The following is a 23,609-nucleotide window of genomic DNA, read 5'->3' as shown; positions in this document are numbered from 1 at the left end:
CCGGCGCCCCGACGCCTCCCCCTATGTATTTTAACAGTGAATTTTACACACACACAGATAAAATGTTTATTGTATTGGAGGATTTTTAATGAATGCTGATAGGCGCCGACAGAATATCAGCCGCATTTTGTGAATAAACAATGTTTATTTAAAAAAAAAACTTTTACAAATCGCAACTAGGAAGTGAAGGTGGGGAACTAGGAAGTGAAGGTGGGGGCGGCGCCCCAGCGCCCTCTATCGGCCAGCCGCCACTGACTCCTACGTTAAATGCAATTATTGTAAGTAGCTTTGAATAAAAGCGTTGGCTAAATGACTGTAATGTAATGTAGGCTAATATACTATACTATAAAGTCAATCACATAGCCCATATATACTATACTATCAAATAGCTGGTCAAAAATGTCAAATGTATTGTTATCTCATAACTACACATAGCGTAGCGCAACAGCCTGTATGTTTCACCTGCATCTCAACAGGATTTACAGCAGCACGCAAAACAGCTCAATGACAATATAAATTCACCTGCATCAACAACACAGGATTTACAGCATTTGAACCGGCACGTAGGCAAATGTGCGGCTAATTTCTCATCCTTTTCTGCCATCAAATGTAAAAGTTCGACACAATTCCCACGAAATGCTCATTCTTGTTTAGCAAGGTAGCATGTTGCATCAATTAGGCTTTTCAAGATTTCCCTGTTCTCCTTTACCTTTGCGTTGTGTGCAGTAACATGCAGCCGGTGCTGCTCATCCAGGGCCATGTCTATGCGACTTTTGCCAAAGGTTTTCAAGGCCATCTGAGAGTGGATGTGGGCTGTGGATTTTTTATGCTTCTCTAAAGCTCTTGGAAAATTGTTCAGGTCACAGTAGCCCCCTTTCACCCACACGCTGTCGCTAGACCAGAACAGTAGGCAAGGGAAGCAGAACAGCTTCAAGCTTGTTAGCCTGGCTACATCCACACAGCCAGTCCTTTTTTTTGTACCATTCCGTTTGAAATGTTCGTACAATCTTCTGTCCCTTCCTTTGGGTTAATTGAGATAGGTCAGGTGTTGCCCTCCCATTTTCAATCACATTTCGTTTTTTGCTCAAAACTGAAGGTTGAAAATCTTTTTAACTGTTGGATATCCATGATGCTGATCTCAAGTTAGCTGGGGAAATTTAGAACCGCGGCGCGAACAGCAGAGGAATGCCGCTACGGCAAGCCAAACGCAAACTGTCAATCATGCTGTCAGAGGCAGCGTCGCACGGTGCTTCAACGTCCATCAATGAAGACAATGTGAGAACAGACTACGCATGCGCAAACCTACGAAACCGTTGGTCTATTACTTCGCATAGCACAGAGGCACTGCCTCAGCCTCTCGCCAGCAATCAGCTAGCTTTGGGAGCAAACTCTCCTGGTGCCAGGGCATGCATTATATTTTTAAAACAACACATTTTACATCATTTATTTTAACAACATTTTAACACATTAAAGTTAAGAATAATGAGTAAAATAAATAAAAAAGATATATATTTTTGAGATAAAAAAATAATAAAAAAATATTTTAAAAAGACTGATATTCTTTTTCTTTCTTAAATGCCTGGGTGAGGCACTGCCTACCCTGCCTCACCTGACTGCACGCCACTGCCGTCAATGCTAAAAACTCCTCTCCCCCCAGCAATGAAACACCCGTCAATCAAATACCGCGCTAGCGACTTGGGGCAGTACAATCATTACTGATGTTCAATTTAGTCCGACTTTTAAGGACACATAGCCCAAACTAAAGAGTGAACCGTTGTCCTTCTGTACTGTATATGTTGGGGAACCCTGCCAGGCCCAGCGCCGTGCCCTGCTCAGTCCACAAGTGATTTTCCTGCACTCAGCCCACTCCTACCTCCAATCCAACACAAGGGGCCACTGTCTGGCTTCAATCCGGCCCTGGCCCCGGCTGTGTTTATCAGCCCTGGTCCAGCCCAGGCAGACACACTGAATCATGGGGTTGTTGGACAGAGACAAGAGAGGTTACCGACCGTAGCATGATGACATAACGACACTTACCAAAGTCACACATGGTCCTGTAGAGATGTACGGCTCAGGCTCAGCATAGTATGCAAGTGATAACGTCACTTTTTCATGTGCTGCTGAACTGTGCGTCACCCTCGCCCAACTCTACCCAACACTGCCCCCTGTAGGCCCTCACTGGAATGGCTTGGCATTCCCCCCCCCCAGAGGTATTAGGTGTTCTGTGTGGACAGAGGGTGACCTCAGCATAACTAGGCACCATTGATGGATGGCAGGGAGGTAATAACACTGTAAGCTAGGTACTGGAACTGTGGGCCAGTGTCTCACGCATACACACACACACACACACACACACAGACCGACTTGGCCCAGGATGAATAACTAGTGTAGTCGGTCATTGCGTAAGTATTATTTTTCTTACACTATGGTCTCACTGTGCTGTGCGTCTTACACCTTGAATACTACAGAATCTGTTTAAAATGTTGAACGTTAGATTTTGCCACTAATGCAGAGTAATGGGTCAATTATCAAAATGTATTTACTTATATTGCACTTATTATTATTATTATTATTATCATTATCATCATCATCATCAGAAAGTGTCAATATTGGGGCAGTTTCCCGCAGGAATATTGATGGGGATTATCCATTGAACATGGTCTTTTTAGTTCAGGACTTGGCTTTATCTAGGTTTCCTAAACTAGGCCATTCTGTGTGTGGCCTCGATCCTTTCGAAATGAGCCGACAGATGATCTGTCCTATGGAGTTTTTGCATTATTATTCACAATCACCTTGACAAGAAAGCAGTCTTGTTCTCTCTCACTACCCTGTGTTGTCTCTTGTTGTCTCTCTCTCTCTCTCTCTCTCTCTCTCTCTCTGGAGGAGGGCTGGGAACGATTACAGACAGGGGTAGGCCTACTGACAGTGTTACTGACTGAGGGCGTCACTAGGTGCGTTTCCTTAAAACATTCTGATTCCCATTTTGAGAGGATTCGCATGAGACATTTTATGGAAATGGCTTGATTCGCATAAACTCGATGCAAATCACCTCTAATTCGATACGCTCGCTTGATGTGGTTTTTGCCTTATGCGAATCACCTCTGACTCGCATCAAGTTTGATGAAAACAGGTCAACATCCAGCTGGACAGTAACCCTTCTCCTCCAGACAGCATTCTGACACCATTACCTGTATTCCAAAGATGGTGGACAAAGCAACAGTTTATTAAATAAGCACTAGCCTACTATATCACAATCATCCCAAGTAAGGACCTCCTCAGTCCGATTCGAAACAGAAGGTCCTTACTCGGGATGATTGTGATATAGTAGGCTAGTTGTTTTTTTCCACTTACTTTAGATGAATGCATGTATTGCCACTGGATAGGAGGGTCTGTGAGATGTCATCTGCAACTCAGCTCAGCTCATGTACGAGATCTCACTGAAATAGGGAAAGTTGAGTCACACTGAGACAAATGTTGTTTATGGCGGAGTGGAGGTGTGCTTCGGGTTAAGGCGCCGACGAACATGCCGTTCTGTTAGATCGCGCGCTTTGCTGAGGTGTGTGACGGAATAACCGAGTGAAAAACAGAATCACTGAAATGCACCGTCATCAATTCTAGACGTACGAAAAAGGCACTCGGTGTCCGTCCTGTGAGTTCTACATGACGTCAACACAAAGCTGTTTTGAAGCACACATCACCGACGACACAATAGGGCTATCCAGGGCTATGAGATCCACAATGATATCCCTTACCCCCCTCAAGATAGTTCTTCTGTCAACCATAATAATAACACTGACATTATATACCATGACAGAAAGTATGAATGATTAAAAAGAAACCACGTGTCCGGGAGTGTTCTGAGTGTTTCAGTCCACTTCGCCTCAGGCCTGGAGGTTCACACTGCTTGTATGTCTAAATGACAGAGAGGTCTAACAGCCTCACACAGGGATGAGAGGGTTGAAGAGCCAGATAGCTTCCTGAACCTGGCTTTATCAATAATTAACGCTGCATCAGCAACTCACTCCCACTGGGGGCTTATGTTGCACTGATGGGGGGGGGGCGGGGTTGGGGTAATGCTACCCAGAGAGGAGAGACTGAATGTTCTGTGGCCATCAGAGAGCACCCGGCTCATCAGAGGCCACTGAGGGCGCTCAGAATATCAGTCTGATAAGCTCTGGGGGGGGGGGGGGGGTTGTTCTCTCTCTTTCTCTTCTCTCTCTTTCTCTTTCCGTTACCTCTCTCTCTCTCTCTGTCTCTCTCACTCTTTACCCCCCCCCTCCCCATCTCTCTTTATCCTCCCCCCTCTCTACTCTCCTCCCCTGTTTCCCTCCCGTCTCTCTTTGACGGAGGCAGGGCAGGGCAGAGAGGCGGGCTGAGGAGAGAGAGAGAGCTGTCCAGTCCCAGGGCTCACTCATCAGAAGGAAGAGGGAAGACAAGAAGCTTCTGCTGCTGCTGCTGCTGTTAGCAGCTGCTCCCTGTGTGCAGTCTCCTCTCTCTTCCTTTCTCTCTCTTTTGATCACTCTCTCCCTCTCTCTATCTCTCTGTCTCTCTTGCCCATTCAAAACATGGAGCCGAACAGCCCAAAGAAGATCCAGTTTGCTGTGCCAATGTTCCAGAGCCAGCTAGACCCACAGGCAGCTGAGCATGTGAGTAAAACATATTCAGTTCCAACAATGTTTCTAAGTAGTTGTGTATGGGGAGTGGTGGAAAGGATAGATCCCTAATTGTTGTATATGTTGTAGTGGTGAACTGTATTGATGTTATTAAATGGTTGTGTATGTTTGGAGTGGTGGACTGTATCAATGCTGTTGTATGGTTGGAGTGGGGAACTGTGTAGAGATGTTGGGTGAATGATGACTTAATGGTTTACTGACTGTTGACATGAATCTCAACCCAAACGTTACAGCTATGCAATGCTCATTACACACTTGTATGACTCTGCATGATTAGTCAATAAGAAGAAGCGAACTCTCAGTTCAAGTCCTTGAAGAAGGGATTTCACATTTGTTTGTGTCAAAACTGAGTAGGCGGTTGCAGTCTGTGCTGGTTTTGAAATCTGATACTCAGGTTACATTTTGAGAGCTGCTCCCGCTTTGCATGCACTTTACTTCAAGCAAATGTGGAGTAAGTAGAGTGCATGACAGATGCTCAATTCCAGCCATATCCATACCCTGAAAGCCTTTTGGATGCTCAATATATATTTAGCAAATCATGGTGTACAAAAACAGTATATGCTGATGACGTACTTTTGTAGAGACAAACAGTAACATGCTGTTAAGTACAGCCATTAGAATTTCTCTTTGCTTTATCATCGAAAGAACAAGACGATGATTCCGGTGAGATCATGGGTAGCTCTTAGCAGCCCAAATGTTATTATAAAGTCATAGAGTGATTATTGATTGAGATGGAACAGTGTCTGGTGGTGCAAGAATACTGTTCACATCTCTACTACTCACTCATTGGAAGCACAGCTTCTTTCACAGCTTGCTTTGACACCCACCCCCAGCGCCACCCACAGACACACAACCACTTCCCCACCCAGGCCATTGATTGTATTGACACGGTACTCTAGTAGACCACTCTGTAAAACATGTCCACACAGCAGGTCTGTGCACTACCATACTTGGAGGCTGATGGATGTTGTCTGTACCCATTCTTTCATCAACACCTCCACATATTATATGAATATGTCCTCTCCCTGTCCGTCCCAAATGCATAGAAATACCTCTTCCTTCCTGTCTCTCGAACCCTCTCATCTGTTCATAGAGGCCTTAGTACTGGTTAATTTTTACTACTCAACCAGAGTGAGATGAATTCATCTATACTGTTTGCATGTCTCTGCGTCCAGTTTAAAGATAGAAAGAAACCAAAGAACAATGGAATGGGTCCTCAACAACGAAAAACAAAATCCACGAAACAAGGACTTATCTATGAAAAATGTCCAGAAAGGATTCTTTGATTGGTTTGGATTGAGTACTGAAAATTAAATAGCAGAGGCAGGAATGAATTCGACTCTGAGATATGACATCATGCCAGTAAGCCACAGCAACTTGTACCAAAGATATAAGTTAGTAAGTAAGGATGTGAACAATGGTAGGCACTCGCTAGATGTCGGTACCACATGTGTGCCAGAGTTGATCGTCTCCTTTGGTTTCTTAATTCGCTCCATTTATCTCCGATAGCGTTGCCCACTCTTTTCCCATTGACGTCATATTCCAAAACAAACAGGTAGCTGACAATTTGACATCACCTACACCATCTTACCCCCCCCCCCCCCTCTCTCTCTCTCTCTGTGCCAGATTCGCAAGAGAAGACCAACCCCAGCCACCCTGGTCATCTATCGTGGCCCAGAAACAATAGGTAAGTCACTGCTCTGGTGGATGTTTACACAATACCCAAGGTCGCTGGTTCAAATCGTGCTATGATATTGATATATGATATTATTATTGCTAATTGTTGCTAATGCTGATGTATGCTAATGCATTCAACTGAGAACTTACCCGTTCCTTAACCACTCGAAGATAATGCCTAATACTGCCTAACCAGCATGCAATTTGTGGTTAATAATGATTAGATTAGATTAGATCCAACTTTATTGTCATTGCACAAAGTACTGAGACAACAAAATGTAGTTTGGCATCTAACCAGTGCAAATAGTGGCATAGTGCAAAAGACATGATATTGTAGACAGTGCATGGTATTACAGTATAAGTATTACAGTGAGTATAAATAAATGAATATAATAAGTGAATATACATGAGATGAATAGGAATATGTACAGTTGAACAAGGGCAATAGGTCTTGAGATATGTTATGTAAGATACATAATTAGAGACTAATATAATGAATATGATATATGTAACCAAGCAGTAGTCCTGAGTAGTCCTAAGTGTGCAGCCAGTAGAGGTATGGGGGGGAGGGTACAGTGAAACTGGGAGTCAATGTTCCTCCTGTTGGCGGGTGGAGGGGAGGGGGAGACGCCACCTGCACTGGAGGACCTCAATGGCAGGGAGTTGGGCACCGGTGATGTATTGGCAGGTTTTCACCACCCGTTGCATTATGGGCGGAGACAGAGCAGCTGCCATACCACACTATGATGCAGTTTTGTCAGAATGCTCTTGATGGTACACCAATAGAAGTTGACCAGGATCCTAGGAGACAGATGGGCTTCAGTCTGCTCAGGAAGTATAGATGCTGCTGCACCTTTTTGACCAGGGTGGAGGAGTTGAGGGTCTAAGAGAGGTCCTCGGATATGTGGACATCCAGGAACTTGAAGCTGGAGACACACTCCACCCCCAACCCATTGATGTAGGTTTTTAGGGTTAGGCCTACCACCGTGGTGTCGTTTGTGATGGTGTTAGAGCCATGCACAGACACGCAGTCGTGGGTGAAGAGGGAGTTGAGGAGAGGGCTCAGCACTCAGCCCTGTGGGACACCGGTGTTCAGTGTCAGAGTGGAGGAGGTGTGGTTGTCTAACCTAACAAACTGGGGTCTGTTGGTCAGGAAGTCCGGGGTCCAGTTGCAGAGGGAGGTGCTGATGCAAGGTCACTGAGTTTGATGACCAGCTTGGAGGGGACAATGGTGTTGAATGCTGACCTGAAGTCAATGAACAGCATCCTTGTGTTGGTGTTAGCAATGCACCGATACTAATACTCATACTCATACCCGATACTGTGCTCATGTACTCGTACTACTCCGATACATCCGCTCCCAATACCACTTTACGGCAACATTACGTAACCTCTCATAGCAGGTAGGCAGAGGAGAGGCAATGTCAGCAGTTACATTTATTTTATTTTTTTTCATAATATGAAAGTTTAAGTGTTGAAGATCCCAGTCAATATACTTATAATTTGTATAATTAATACTTATTTGTCAGCGAATTTTGCTTGTTTTTGCTTTACTGTATCGTCTGCCTTCCTGATTTGTACTCGGGTGAGTGATAGTGATACATGGCTTGTAAATAAACTTACGTTTGGGGCCAGCAGTCGGGGCCAGCAGTCAGGGTCATCTGAGAAGGGGTTGAGTTTCCTTGTTGCCCCGGTTGTAGCGAGCGTAGAAGTGGTTGAGCTTGTCGGGGAGGGAGGCAGGGCTGGTTGGGGAGGGAGGCACGGCTGGTTGGGGAGGGAGGGAGGGAGGCAGGGCAGGTTGGGGAGGGAGGCAGTGCTGGTTGGGGAGGGAGGTAGTGCTGGTTGGAGAGGCTGTGTTTTCGGGCTTGTAGTCCGTGATGGCCTGGATGGCCTGGATGGCCTGGATGTCCTGTCACATGCGTCGGGGATCAGTTGTTGAAAGTGCTTCTCAATCTGCAGTTTGTGGTTGTGTTTGGCTTTCCTGACGCCACTCTTCAGGTTAGCCCTGGATGAGCTGTAGGCCTAAAAGTGGCGTCAAGTGCCTTCAACAGTGAGCAGACCTCACTGCTCTTCCAAGGCTTCTGGTTAGGGGAAGTTCTAATCTGTTTGTGAGTGGTGACACTGTTGACACATGTGTTGAGCTAATCCAGAACAGTAGCATATGAATCAATGTCCGTGTGGGAGTTCAGGGTGGCCTGAGTGGTGAAGAATACTCCAGTCAGTGTGTTGAAACTAGTGCTGTAGTGTAGAGTCTGCTCCCTCTGGCTAGACTTTGGCTGTTCTCACTGTTGGTTTCATATGAGTGGTGTGTACTTGGGGAGTATGAGACAATGAGAGGTGATCAGACTGTCCCAGGTGGGAGAGGGGAATGTGGCAGGAGATTATGTTGGATGTTGGTGGAAGTACAGTTCTCAGGTTGGAGTGGTTGAAATCCCCTCCAACGATAAAGGCTCCATCTGGGTGTGCAGTTTGGATTAGCATCCGGATTCCGGAAGGATATAGGCTGCAGTAAAAACAATAGCTGTAAACTCTCTAGGCAGGTAAGACAGCCTACTCATTTTGGTCATCAGGTACTCCAGATTGACAGGGCAGTGACTTGATGAACTTGATACTCATTGAGAATGCATACTATTGTGTACATGCTTTAATCAGGAGACTCTGTTGTCATGGACGTTAAACCATATCACCCATATGAGAACTGTTTTGTGCTCAAAAGGGCCGACATCCTAACTTTTAGAGCCGCATGCGTATCTCGTACTTGATTTGTAACACATTGAGGTCAATGAGAGATTTGAAGGCGTGCATCTGGAATTAGGATTTCAGCCCTGATGATTAATCATCCTCATAAAGTACAGTGCCCTTCATGGAAAGAGGATTGCATTTATTTACTTATTTTTAGCTCTAGACTCCAACAGTTTGGATTTGAAATTAAACAATCACTATGGGGTCACAATGGAGATTATTTGTTTCAATGTTTTTTTCTTTCAGATTGGTTTCAACATTTAGATTTTTTGTTTTGTTTAAACATACTGCCTCTATTTCCCGGCTCCAAAAGTATTGGAAAAAATCGGAATGTCCAAAAAGCAAATTTTAGTGTGCTTTGGTCAACATCCTTTGCGTGCAATAACTGCCTGAAGTCTGTGATCCATTGACCCCAACAAATGCTGGGTATATTCTCTGGCTATGCTCTGCCAGTTGTTCTTTGTTTTGAGGTCTTTTTGCCTTAAATTCCCTCCCTTAAATGCTGATCAATAGGATTTAAATCTGGAGATTGACTTGGCCATTTCAGGTCGTTTTTTTTCTCCACACTTCACACTTGCCATCACTCTGGTACTTGTTCATCTTTGTCTCATCTGTCGACAGTACCTTTTTCCAGAACTCGGCAGGCTCTTTTAGGTACGGTTTAGCTGTCTGGTTTCTGTTGCTAACTAGTGATTTACACCTTGCAGTGATACATTCACGCCTACCTCCTGGTCAGTGTTCTGATCTGTGGGACAGGGTTTTTTCTTAATTATGGTGAACTTTCTTCGGTCATCCACTGTAGAAGTCTTCCTTGGCCTACCAGGTTGTTTTGATTGCTGAAGAGTGTTTTTGTTCTTTTGAATGATGTCCCAAACTGCTGTTGTTGACAAGCCTGAGGTTGACACTTGACTAACCAGAAAACCTGTCAAGCCAATTGGGCAATACTAAAAAGGGTTGAAATTTCTAAATGGATTCTAAATTGGTTTTCTAAAAGTCAAGAGTATAGACTTAAAGAAGAAAAAATGCTTCGTCTTTCCGATGTATTTCTTTGCAGCACTGTTTTTTGTGGCTTTTTGTCCATTTTACTCCCCACTATTTTACAGAAAATAGGAATTATTTGGCATTATCTTGTCATGTTTAGATAATTTAAATGTTTTCTGGCGCTGTCTGTTGTGTAATCTAGTCTATAATGTTAATGGTAGGTTCATTTTAACAGTGAGAGACAGAATATAAAGTAATCCCAGAAAATCACATTATATCAATTTTGAAAAATTATTTGTGTTTTAGTAAAAAAAAACTAGTAAAAAAAAGTATTTCACCACCTACCAAAATATGACTCAGTACTTGGTGGAGAAACCCTTGTTGGCAAGCACAGTGGTCAGACGTTTCTTGTAGTTGGTCACCAAGTTTGCGCAGATCCCAGGAGGGATTTTGGCCCACTCTTCTTTGCTGATCCTCTCCAAATCCTTAAGGTTTGGAGGTTGTCTCTTGGCAACTCGAAGCTTCAGCTCCCTCCACAGATTTGCTATGGGATTAAGGTCCGGAGACTGACTAGGCCACTCCATGACCTTAATGTGCTTCTTCTTGTATAGGCGGTGTCAGGTAAGATGAAGTTATGATGAAGAAAAAAGTAGGTTTGGGTTTTCAAGAATGGAGTGCCACACTAGGAGTGCCACACTAGGTTGCACTGGCTGCCAGTAACATGTAGGGTTGATTTTAAGGTCATCCTCCTTATATACAAAGCCCTTAATGGGCGAGGCCCAAAGTACATAGCTAATTCCCTTGCCAATTATGTGCCCTCAAGAACACTAAGATCATCTATCGCAGGTTTATTAGAGGTTCCAATAGTCCAATAGCAATAGTCAGAAGAAGATCGGGAGCGCAGCCTTTGCCAACTATGCCCCAAAGCTTTGGAACACATTACCTTTAGAGATCAGGGAAGCCAGCTCACTAAATATTTTTAAAAGAAAGCTAAAAACGCACTTCTTCAATATAGCCTTCAACTAGCTCATCTGCACCTGCCTACTACTCATTTGCCAGCTACTGCACTTTAAATGCCCTTTTTAAAATTTATTTTCATTGTATTTTCTTTACCTTTTCTTTTTACTGTTTTTCCCCTGCTCTAATATTCATATACACAGACTGACTAGTTGAAAGAGGTGTGCAAAAGATTTAAGTTGGTGTGGAAATAAAATAAAGCCCAGTCTTGCCATTAGGCAAGTGGTAGTAAATATTTTTCATAGACAAAGGATTTAAGTTGGTGTGGAAATAAAATAAAGCCCAGTCTTGCCATTAGGCAAGTGGTAGTAAATATTTTCATAGGAAAGACTTACATTGGTGTGGCAATAAAATAAAGCCCAGTCTTGCCATTAGGCAAGTGGTAGTAAATATTTTCATAGTGGTGCTGGTGGAAAGCCAGTGGGAAGTACAGAAAGACTGTGTAAGGTAGGGAGATGAAAGGGATATGAAAGTTAGATCTTTACCTTTTCTTTTTAGTGTTTTCCCCTGTTTTTATATTCATTCTATGCATGTATATGTTTTTATATATGTTTTTATATTCACTTTATGTTCTTATTCCTGTTGTAAAGCACTTTGAGCTGCATTTCTTGTATGAAAGGTGCTTTATAAATAAAGCTTTACTTACTTACTTACTTACTATAGCAACAACTTATATGAGATCAAATATTTCTCATATTTCATATGTCTCATGATGAGAACCCTTTTGATTATTTGGAATGACAGTTATGTCAACGCTGGATCTTATTTCATTTCAGTATCCGTCATAGAGAAGAGAGAGAGACAAATGAGTTGATTGAAAACAATGATGATAATGATGAATGACTGGTAATGATGGACACTGTTGCTCATTCATGGAACTGTGAAAGTGGCATCTAGCCTTGAGTTGGAGATGCATACAGAACATGCTGTGTGTGACAATGGCTCACAATCTGCTATCAGCACAAACAACTCCCCTGTGGCACCCTGACCTGATCTGTGATCAGCACAAACAAGCCTCCCTGTGGCGTCAGCATATGGAGCTAGTAGCATAGCACAGACTCCAGTGCAGCTGAAGCCGGTCGGGAGTCCTCTCCCCCACTGCTGTTTGGAATGGCCAGTACAGACTGTACAGGATCTGTGCCAATAACAACCCAAGGACCCCAGGACTACAGATGACACAGGTGTTTTGTCCTCATAGTCTTTCCTCTATTCCTCGTGCCCTACTTCCTAATTTCCTTCTCAAAATACATTGGAGGAGAAGAGCTAAAGTTCCTTCCCTAAGACTTTATCCTTCAATGCTTTTTTGGGAACTAAAGGAGGATGAGAGAGGAGAGAGGAGGCAAGGAATAGAGGAAAGACTCCTTGCAACCAGGGACTTTGACAACAGAACAGCATAAATTGAACTAAGGAGAAGTCTGAGAAATAATAGGAACTTGTCATCAGTTATGGAGACATCACACTGTGAACCATGGTAACATGTCGAACAACCTTGCCTAAGATGTGAAGACTTGTGTTAGCTCCCTATGCTAATGCCCATGCTTCAGATTACCCTGGTTCAAGATGGTCACATTTATAATCCCTTATGTGTTGAAAGCAGTGAGATGCTAGGTTACCATTTCAACCCAAGGAACAGCTGGGTTCATTAGACAAACTGGAGAGACACAGTGACCCTGACCATGTGACTGACTGACTGTGACAATGACCAAACACACATCCTTCCAGCTGTGCACCTCAGCACGGCCTTCTGTTCAAACAAGGAACACAGCATGACAGCAGCACCCCTGTCACTACAGTAATACACAATGTCACAGAGAAAAGGGTACAATATTACCTCTTTAGACATTGTTGCTGTTTTTGGCACCTGTTCCTCATCATTTGGCGTTCAGCCTGGCCAAATATCTTACAAGTGGAGGATAGAGATGACTGACTGGTTATCAGTGTGTGCCTTGTAGAGACGTTTAATCGGTCGTCATGTATATATGAAGATCTTTGAGTCGTCATCGGCATAAACATTTGATAGGTCATTTGTGTGTGCTGGTAGACTTTTAATTGGTTATCAGTATGTACATAGAGATGTTTGATTGGTCATCAGTGAAGAATTTGAAATAAAATGCTGAAGAATAGAGAACGGGTTAAGAAGAAGACCTACATTTATTCCCAATAATGACTTCAAAACGATTATGGACATGATACATCGTATTCAACATGAGTGGTCACATGACCAATCAACACAAGTTAACATTAGATTATATCTGACTCCAAAAGATGTTTCATGGTTAATAATGATTGACAATACTTTTCTCATCCCTGTGTGACAGACAATCGATCATATTGGATCCTAGAATCATTAAGAATACTGTAAATGCTATTTTACCATGCCTTCAAGTACCATGCCCTCAATAAATCGGATTTTACGCTCAGGCCAATATCTTAAGCTGATGACTCCTCTACATGTCGTTAAGGATGCATATCCTTAAGCAAATCACCTTTTCAAAAAATGCTGGTTGAGAGAGGATGGTGGCGTTGCTTGTTCGCCGCTTCTCTGTCCGAAATCTAGGTGTAATTGCAGTATACAGAGTAGATTGTCCTCCAAAGACACTTAGACTTAGATTTAGTAATCTAAAAATGAATTAGACCCCTATACTTTCTTTTATTTATTTTTTGTTTATTTTTATTATTAGCCTACTACTCAATCTTTTCAGTTTGTAAAGCGTCTTTGAGTGTCTAGAAAAGTGCTATATAAGTCCAATGTATTATTATTATTATTATTATTATTATTATAAACGTCATTAACATGAACATTAGACATTAAATGGGAGAACCTGGTGTTGATTAGGTCACGATTATGATTGGTCATCAGTTTGTACATTGACGTTTTGGATCATCATCAGTATGTAGTACAGGTGGTGAAACGTGTATCTATGTGTCTCGCAGACATCTGTGCCTGTATGTCTGCTCACCACCTCAACCTCAGTCTTGACAACACGGAGCTCCTCTTCCTTCCTGGGAAAGCCACTCCATGACTTTTCCAACACGGCGGAGAAGTCCACTGTCCCCCTCCCAGACAGCAAATAATTTAGTTGTGATCCTGGACAGCATTCAAAGGATTCAAAGAACATTCAAAGGATAGGCCCATTCCCGCCTACACTACTGCAACTCACTGCTGGCCGGGGCTCCCTGCTTTCACCATCAGACCTCTGCAGCTCATCCAGAAAGCTGCAACCAATCTTGTCTTCAATCTCCCCCAAATTCTCCCATGTCACGCCCCTTCGCCGCACCCTTCACCCTTCTTCCTAATAGCAACTGGCATCAGATTCAAGACTCTGGTGCTTGCCTACAGAGCCCCCCGAACCCCGGCCCTATAACTCTGTTCTTCCACCTCTGCTGGCCACTTGGCACCACCATCTCTAAGAGGATGGCGCAGGAGGTAGAGCCGGTGTCTAATGATCGCAAGGTCATGTGTGTGTGAATGGGTGAATGAGAGGCCATTGTAAAGTGCTTTGGAATAAGAGGCTATATAAGTCAGTCCATTTAGGATGTAGTGGCCGCTCTGCTCAGTCAAGGCTCTTCTGTGTCTTGGTGCCCCAGTGGTGGAATAAGCGGAGTCAGAATCACTACCTACCTTCCACCGAAGACTAAAAAGATCATCTCTTTACAACTGGGGTCTTCCTCCTCAGACCTCTGCACCCCCTAACACCCTACATTAGCAGACCTTGCTATGTTCATGTTCTCATCAGCGGTTTTACTTACAATGACTATATCTGATTCACTGTTCTATAGCTGATTCACTTACTTAGACTTTGCAGTTATTTGTGACTGATTGTTAATTGATGCAGTACGTGCCGGGCCTTCTCCTCTCAAGGCTGGCAGAGAATGTACTTGTCTTCGTGACAGACCATCACACATGCAAATCTGCTGGGTGGCAATTAAAATGTCTGCTGGAGGCCAGACCTTCCATCTAGCAGCCAGTCTGACAGTAGCCAGAGCCCGCGTCCATCCACCAGCTTACAGCTTGGCTTCCAGTTCGATGGCGTTAATGTGCAGCCATGGTTCCAAGATGTCTGGTTGTCCATTGACTCTTTTCTCTTGGCAGGCTGCATGTAGAACTTGCTTTTCAATGCCAGAGCATTTGTTTTTATAGCAGCCTTTAGATAACCAATGCCAACAGGAGTCTTCTGTTTTCGGTTTACGTTTACTGGCATTTTACCATGAAAGTTTCTGGGAAATCCCAAGCGAGAGTTGTTGGCTAGATGTCATTGGAGAGTTTAGACTGAAGCTTGTGTAGAGAGAGTGACACTTTCTCAGCTGCTCAGCTTTTCCGTCTGTGTACTGTATGCTGTTCTGCCTGTAGGTGGTTGGCGTAGGACTCTGTTCAGCCATGGCCCATTATTCCAGCTACAGTACAAGCAGGTCTTTGTCTCAATGGTATTCCCCTCTGATCTCAATTCTATCTCCATGAGAGGCCACTTACGAAGGTCGATGATGTCCTATGGTGTCGCATGACGATTGTGTATCGTGCATCCAGTTCTAGCCTCGAGAACCAGTTGTGTTATCAGAGTTGAGCTGCAGTGACTGTAGCTTTGAGGCCACAATCTGCTGACTATGTAGAAGAGAATACAGTATGTGGAAACTGTGAACATTGTTGCGCTAAATTGACTGTAGTTTCAATGCTGACTCAGTGATTTTGTGGAAACTGTTGGCATGGCTTAGTAAAAAAAAAAAAAAAGTATTTCCAGCTACAAGCTTTATAAAGGTAAGTGTTGATGTGCCTTAATGTTTTCAGGTCTCTGTTCAGGCATAAAAACATGTATTAAACCACAGCTGGCCATTTCTTTTGGACCAGTGAGGATGACTGGTGCGACAACAGAGGCAGCGCTTAGGAGTGTTATAAAGGCCTTAGATGACTCTTGGGAATGCTAATGCACTCTCTCCTGCCCACTACTGCAGAGTGTGTGACATCATAGCACTCCCATGGCTGTAGGCTTTTTCCTTCTGGATACACTGACTTCATTCAGCTATTGTTGTGTGGTAACAGTTTATACATTTCCTGACTGGTAATGTGCCCCATATGTTTTGCTGCCTTTAGTGCCTGGGAAATGTATGTTGATACATGTACCAACATCATACAAGAGTGAGTTTCCCAAAAGCATCTTAAGCGCTAAGATCACATAAAAAGCCCACTTCAGTGAATTGTCCCCTCTTCAAGCTGAAAAAACTATGCCTTTATTTCCTTATCCATATGCCATTTTAGTTCTAAATATTTTTTGTTCAAATTTTTGTGAATGTATCATTTTGAATCTTCAAGTTCCAAATCTCCAACTGTCTCCTAAAGCAAAAAGTTGTGTCTGTGACATTGATTTTTAAAATGCTTAAATTTGACGACGGAGTTGGGTGACACAGGTTTCTTTTTGCTGGAACTAACCTTACAATACAGAAAACATGGTGTTGCACTTTAGAAAAAATAACCAGAAGGGACCCAAGTTTGTTTTCATTGAGAAATGTTTCACTGATCGTGGATTTAAGCCCATTGTAGACAGTCAGTGGACGAAATGTTATCTTAGTGCCGCGCATGTTTTCTGAAAAATACCTCAGGCTGGTTTGTGGTCCAGTGCCATTCATGTGGTCCAGTGCCAGCCTTAATTACTACAGTTGTCTACTACAGTTCATTGGGTAAAAACTCATCACACCAGCCATGCAATGATCCCAATGAATCAGAACTGCTAGTCAGAGATCAATGTCAGTTCAGAGAAGGTCAATGGGGAAGAGATGGTGAGTTATCTATGAGAGCCTGGGGTCAGCCGTGACCTGAACCATGAACCATGAACCCTGACCCATTAACACATGATGACCCCTCCTCCTGTATTCTAAAATCAACACACACACACACGCACGCACGCACGCACGCACGCACACACATACACACACACACACACACACACACACACACACACACACACACACACACACAGTCAACTGACTAATGCTTATGTTTCTCTCCACAGATGACAGGCAGACGATGAGTCATCAAGGAGAGGTAGGACCAACAGATAATTATGTTCATGAAAAACACAGGACATACACTATGTACAGTTGCAATAAATAATTGCAGAAAATGCAAAGATGTTTATGTGGGACTTCCATGTGTAATCTTAAAGTTTCCATGAAGTACAGTGGTGGCAACAGCTTTAGTTTTAGGCATTAGCTAAGGTAAGGGTTATGGTTAGGAATTAACTATGAGTGGTTAGAATAAGGGTAAGTTGTCAGGAGAAACAGTAGCATCAGCAAACAACTAAAAGCCCTTTTTTTTCCCTCAAAAGCCAACTCGGACCTGTGACTTTCGGGAAGCAAGTCTTAGTTATACGCTCTCCTCGACCGCCAAACCTACCTCCTAGCAAAGCATTCTTTCTTATTGTAGCTTCCCGTTGGTTGCAGTTTCCTGATGCATACATCTTTATGCCCGGTTGTTTAGGTTCACTCTAGCTGCCAAGAGGGAAATGATTGACGAGGTCTGACTGGCGTGTGTATGAGAAATGGTGGGAAAGAGAGAGCGATGAATAGATTGACAGGTCGATAATAATGTGGATAAGCGTAGTATGACAGCCAGATAGGCCTGTGTTAACATCCCTGAGGATCCTCCCTAGCAGGCTATGGCCTCTATCATGCTTTCTGGAGGCATGTCTGATGCAGTTAACATTGATTACCTGGCTCCTGAAATAGCGTCAGTGAAATCTGATCTGTGACTCTCATGCTGTTGTTTTCCATCCCACCCCATCTCTCACCAGGCCCATAATGCTGAGCCCTGTCCCGCCCAGAGGAAGCACAGTGTCTACACTCAGCCCAACATGAAAGGTAGGCGTACCCCCCCCCCCACATGCACACACACATACACATTCTGCAACCACTTCAACTTATTTTGCCCTTGTGTGTTTGCTGTTAACGAATGTTTCAGTGATGTATCTGAGCTGTCTGCAGTCTGTAGTTTAGAAGGGAATTTCAGAAGCAAATCATTAGAGCATGTCCCTTTGGTGCATGGCTTCCTGTTAGCCGTTGTTATTTTAGAATGCATTTATTTTTAGTACACATTATGTTTTTTTTTTTTCCGCAATGTGTTTTCATTTGAATATTTGTGTGTGGTTGAATGCAAACTATGAAAGATGTAAGCATCCTGCATAGACTCATTTGGTGGTATTGGTTGCCTCCATACATGTCAGTGATGTAGGTACATAGGATTCCTCAGTACACACTCTACTTTGAATTGCTTTAGACCTGTGTAGTAATACAACACTGGTCAACAACACTCCAGTAATGTTGGTACTACCTAGGTATAGAGCAACAGATACAGGTTAAATGCAAAAACAACAACTAAAAACAAAACTAATAGCAGCTGTCCATAAAAGCAGCATACATAAAGAGTTGGATTGGGAGGTAAGAACCTGCGACATACCAGCAGGGTGTGCCCCCATGTCCAGGGCGTGTACTTGTACATCAAGCCGCCTCACGCTATGGAAACAGGAGATAGGCACCTGCCCTATGGGCCATTAGGTTCGAGAGAACCATCGGTTCTCAAGGCTACTTTATAAAAGCATACAGGATACAAACAAACTCATACATACTGTCGACTACATCGTGAGGTGAAAGTGCAATACAGTCATGTGTTTAATGGTTATTTGCTGTTCAGTAAAAAAGTAATTAGCTACACAAATAATTATGAGCTTTATGCTCAAGATTCATTTAGAAAACAGCATACTGTGACTGATGAGCATGACTAGGAGTTTAAGACCATTGCTGACTCATAGATATAGAAATATTTCCTGGAAAGACAAGGCTACTCTAAATCTACATTAGCTTCAACTATTGATCGACCACAAGAGCTAAATCATCCCAGTCACACAGCTATCCCTCAGGGCTCAACAAAGAACCATGTCCTCAATCTAATGTTGTCAATCATTAGACTATACAGCCATCGGTCACAAAAGTTGAAGCGATGGCTTTAAGAATCAACATCCTCGGACTCAGAACAAACTACTTACAGTAATCTGTGCACCGTAGTGTGAATAGCCTGATTCATGCCAGAGTAATTAGTACAGAAAAAGAGCAGATTCAGTTCAGTTTTCATTGCAGATGTCGCTTGTAAATATGCCAATATTGGAGTTTTCATTATTGCCAGTTGCCTCAGGTTAAATGGTCAGTACTTCAGCTGCTTGTTGACTATCCCTACAGTAACACTATCTCTCCGGTCTCGTTCATGCTGGAAAGCACAATGCTTCTAATTATCAGTAATTATGGAACAGAAAATAAAACAGAAAACATTCTGTGTATCAAGAGACAATTCCAAACGAATTCCAAAACAAACACACGTCCTCCAAACGTAGCTGAAGGTGTTTGAGTCTAGATGAACTTCAGGGGGCAATGAAAGAAAACACTTGCACTAGTGGCAATAAAATAGATCAAATACACAAAAGTAGCAGTAGTAGGCTACTAATGGCATAGATCTCAAGTTGATCTGCCGTACCACCCCATACACACTATTACTCTACCCAGTTCACAACAGACAGAGGCTGGTTTTGAATGTGAAAAATCATCAGGTAAATCAACATAGGCTTGATGATATATGATACAATATATATATGATATATAACATATACATATATATGTGACCATGGTACTTGTATCATATATGAGTTGTGTATTGAACCCACTTTTGTTTGTGTCCTTGTTCCCTTTTGTTATGTGCCTATGTTATATTATGTTATGTATCATACAGGAGAGTCGCCTGAGACACCAGAGTGTGATCAGAAAAGCTTGTCGAGTCCATCGTCTATATCACGATAACACCATTGTATTCCACAAGCACTGTTCTAAGATAAGACAAGAAAACTTGCCCATGAAATGTTCATCAAATGTATTGATTTTTCTTCCGCACACTGGCATACAAATGTAAAAACAGACAGAGGAAATAAATACAATGTAGAAAATAAAAAGACAACTGCAAAAAAAACACGAATGATATGCTTTATCCACACATTTAGTATTGTCAATTCTCCTGCTTGCAAGCCTTCACGTGAGCTCTTACCAACTGTGTACTTTTAAGCTTTGCACTGTAAGTTGTTTTCTACCTTCATCTGTATCTCTCATGACATTGAAATTCATTTTCAATATGAAGTGCATGTACAGTACAGTATGCGAATATTGTCTGCTCTATTATACTGTGCGTTAGTGCGCATTATTGTATGAGAAGCGATGCTTGTTTGTAGTTGAATTTTGTGAAATGATCGATAACTCAATAAATAAAAACAACTGACTTGTCTCTTGTGTTGACTGCAGAGTGGCAGGTCATGGAGACCTGGGTTTAAACAATATTTTAAATAATTTCAAATACTGCATAGAAGTGGTAAATTAAGCTTGACTGGAACAGTGGAACTAATGGAATTGAACCAAAAGTGCAAACCCCTCCCATCTGAAACTTCAGGCAAGCTTAAGCAACCAGCCAAAGTGTTTGAAAATATTTTAACTAGTTTTCAGCCCAGGTCTGTGGTAGTGTGGTAGCACCACGTACTTCTTTGACACCAGTTGTTTGTCTGATGAAGAGATTCTCTTCCTGGTCACTTCTCGCAGGAGGAGACTTCTCAAGAGCAGACAGAAACCAAAATGTTTTTAAAATGTTACAAAGTTGAACAGGTCTGTTTTGCTGTGTATGATGTACTAAGTGTGTACTGTGTCCCCTCCACAGGCAGGGAGCCCTCAGCAGACTCCTGTCGAGGACGTGAGGACAAAGACAGACTCTCCCAGCTCTCCCACTCAGACACAGCCTCAGAGGAGTCATCAGGTGTCCTTCCCAGACGTAAAGACACCCCCTACCAGCACCAGCCTCCCTTCACCCCAGGTAGGCCCTCTTCAACTCTGTACCTGTGTAATAACACTGCCATTACATCGCAATGGGTGTTGTTTGTTATCTTTGTAATGTGTGCAGTTTAGGTTATCACACAAGTGTAAAATGCAGTCTAAAAACTGTTACTATGTACTTATAAAGCCATAATGAAAAGCACAATGCAACATGTTACTACTATGTTGTTACTTGTATGATGACTGTGTTACTGCTGACACAACAGCCTCATGCGTACACACAATAGACCCCTATAATAAGACCGATGCAGTGAGAATGTTGGCATACGGTGCCCTGCGTAAATAATGGGATAGTGAAGCATTTTTTCTTCTTTTGGCTCTATAGACCCTGTGTCTGTTACTAAACATTATTATATTTTTGTGTGGTAACTGTGTTGTGCTGCATTCAAATGTAATGTAGCCAAGTCGCTACCATACATTTTAATGCTGAAAATGTTGACGCATGCTCCCAGACGGCTAGACACAGCTAGAAAGCTACGGTGTGTCAAAGAATACGTCCAACATGGCAAACTCGAAATCTGAATCTGAATTGATTGTCAGAATATCACAATCACAATCACAATCCACAATCACAATCAAAAGGGGCGCTTAGGTGGCGTAGCGGATTAGGCGCTGACCACGTAACCGCAGGGTCCCCGTTTCGATTCCGGCCGGGGACATATCCTGCATGTCATCCATCCTTCCTGTCTAAACTTCACTGTATCTGTCAATATAACAAATATGAGTGGGACTGCCCCACTCAGAAAAAAATTACTTAAAAAAACAATCACAATCAACAACATCAACCATTTGCTTCAACAGCAAAGGGGATTCACTCTACCCCTTAAGGGTAGAATTTTCACCCGGAGACAGCACAGGTGGAAATGCATTTTATTTCCTGATCATATTAGTGACACAGCCCAATGAAAAGGGCTACCTGTAGGCGAAATCATTTTTCTGTTTTTTACATGTGCTTAAACTACAGATTGTAAGCTTTCAAATGATGCATCATACATTGAAATCGGAAACAAATTGAAGACGACATGAGTATTTGAAAGTTGCTATACCGGAAATCACTAAGCACAGAAAATCCCCATCAAAGATAATGAATCCCCATCAAACAACAAGAAACGAAGTCATTGTGTTATAGATTACACTTATTTAATGAACGTAAAACTGTTCGGGAAAATAACGAGTGGGTACTTCACATCTTCGAGTTGAATGTTAGCTAAAAAAACGAAAATCTGAAAAAAAAAAAAAAAACTTTAAAGACGAATTTGACGTCTTTCTCATTTCCGAGAGGTGTCCAGAAACACCAGGAGCAGTCACTTAAATAGTCTTATTAAGACTTAACTCAAAAAAAACAATACTGAGAAACTAACAACAGCGGATGATGGCTGCAGTACAGGCCTGGCAGAGCATGGCCAGAGTAGAAACCTAGCTGCTGGTGGGGTCAAAGGGTTGCAGACTTCAGGCAATTATTGCATGCACAGGATTGTCCACCACATAATAAACATGGCTGCTTACTTTGGACATTTGATAAATCTGTCTATTACTTTTGGTTACCCTGAAGCAGGGGGTCTATGCCTAAAAAGTAGTGTAATTTCTGAATGCTGAAACTAATATGTACACAAATACCATCAAATAAAAGCTGAGAATCTCAAACTTTTGGTATGTAGAGAGCACTAATGCTTCACTGCTCCATTACTTATGCAGGGCACTGTGTTAGATTGTGTGTGTGTGTGTGTGTGTGTGTGTGTGTGTGTGTGTGTGTGTGTGTGTGTGTGTGCATGTGCGCGTGCTAGTAGAACACAGTGTACTGCGGGTGTTTTATATTGCCCTCCTTAGCATGATTGTAGACACAGAGTCTGCCACATTCCACACATGACCCTGTACTCTGTCCTCCACTCCCAGGGGCAAGGCTTCTGAAGACACAGGGAGAGATAACATTCCGTGAAGAGGAGGAGGAGAAGGAAGAGGAGGAGGAGGAGGAGGTGAAGAAAGAGAAGGAGGAAGAGGATGAGGAGGAAGGCTCCATAAGTGAACAGAAGTGAGATTGAAAGTAAAGGAGCCTGTGTTGACCTTTAAGCTTTCAGGTCATTAGATTAGAGTCAACTTTATCAATCACATTGGACCAGACAACAGTGAGTTATGAAACGTTATGAACGTTTTGGTGATAGATTATGCCAAACTGCGTTGTTTTTAACCTGGTAACCTTTTCTTCTAGCCTGGCTCCAGATTAATACAGCTTTTGGGAATTATTGAATCAGAGCGTGCCAAATTGTTTTATTTTAAATCCTTTCAAATACTTTCAGCGTTTGCTTAAGCCTGTCAGGTGTGCCGGGTGGGTGGGGTTTGCACGTTTAGGACTATTTCATTGGTTCAATTGAACCAGGCAAACACAATCAAGCACAGCTGAATATTTGAAATTATTTCAAATACTATTTGAACCCAGATCTGGTTTAGAGTGAGGTGAGGTTAGACTGTATGGCATGACTATTATAGTCATAGATGCTGGCTAAAGCACACACACACCTAAATAAGTCAAGCTAGTTACATATTATTCAGCCTTCCATTTCAGAAAATACAATTTTACTAACTTCTCTCGTCCGGAACTGTACTTGTAATCCTTTGATT

The 23,609-nt window shown here is 42.7% G+C and overlaps 1 protein-coding gene across 1 annotated transcript; it reads left to right on the top strand.

The window, feature by feature from the left end:
* Positions 1 to 4,565: 4,565 nt before the first annotated feature.
* On the top strand, positions 4,566 to 23,026 carry ppp1r1c (protein phosphatase 1, regulatory (inhibitor) subunit 1C; the record flags this gene model as incomplete). The annotated part of the gene is made up of 4 exons (XM_080536769.1): positions 4,566 to 4,646; positions 6,300 to 6,360; positions 20,821 to 20,973; positions 22,887 to 23,026. The coding sequence occupies 4 exons, from the start codon at positions 4,566 to 4,568 to the stop codon at positions 23,024 to 23,026; spliced, it is 435 nt and encodes a 144-aa protein (XP_080392895.1).
* Between the last annotated feature and the right edge of the window lie 583 nt (positions 23,027 to 23,609).

Source organism: Nansenia antarctica (assembly GCF_963989245.1).
Source record: "Nansenia antarctica genome assembly, chromosome: 7".
NCBI classification, from domain to species: Eukaryota; Metazoa; Chordata; class Actinopteri; order Argentiniformes; family Microstomatidae; genus Nansenia; species Nansenia antarctica.
The sequence above is the reverse complement of the archived record's forward strand: the minus strand, read 5'-3'. Positions and strand labels throughout refer to the sequence as shown.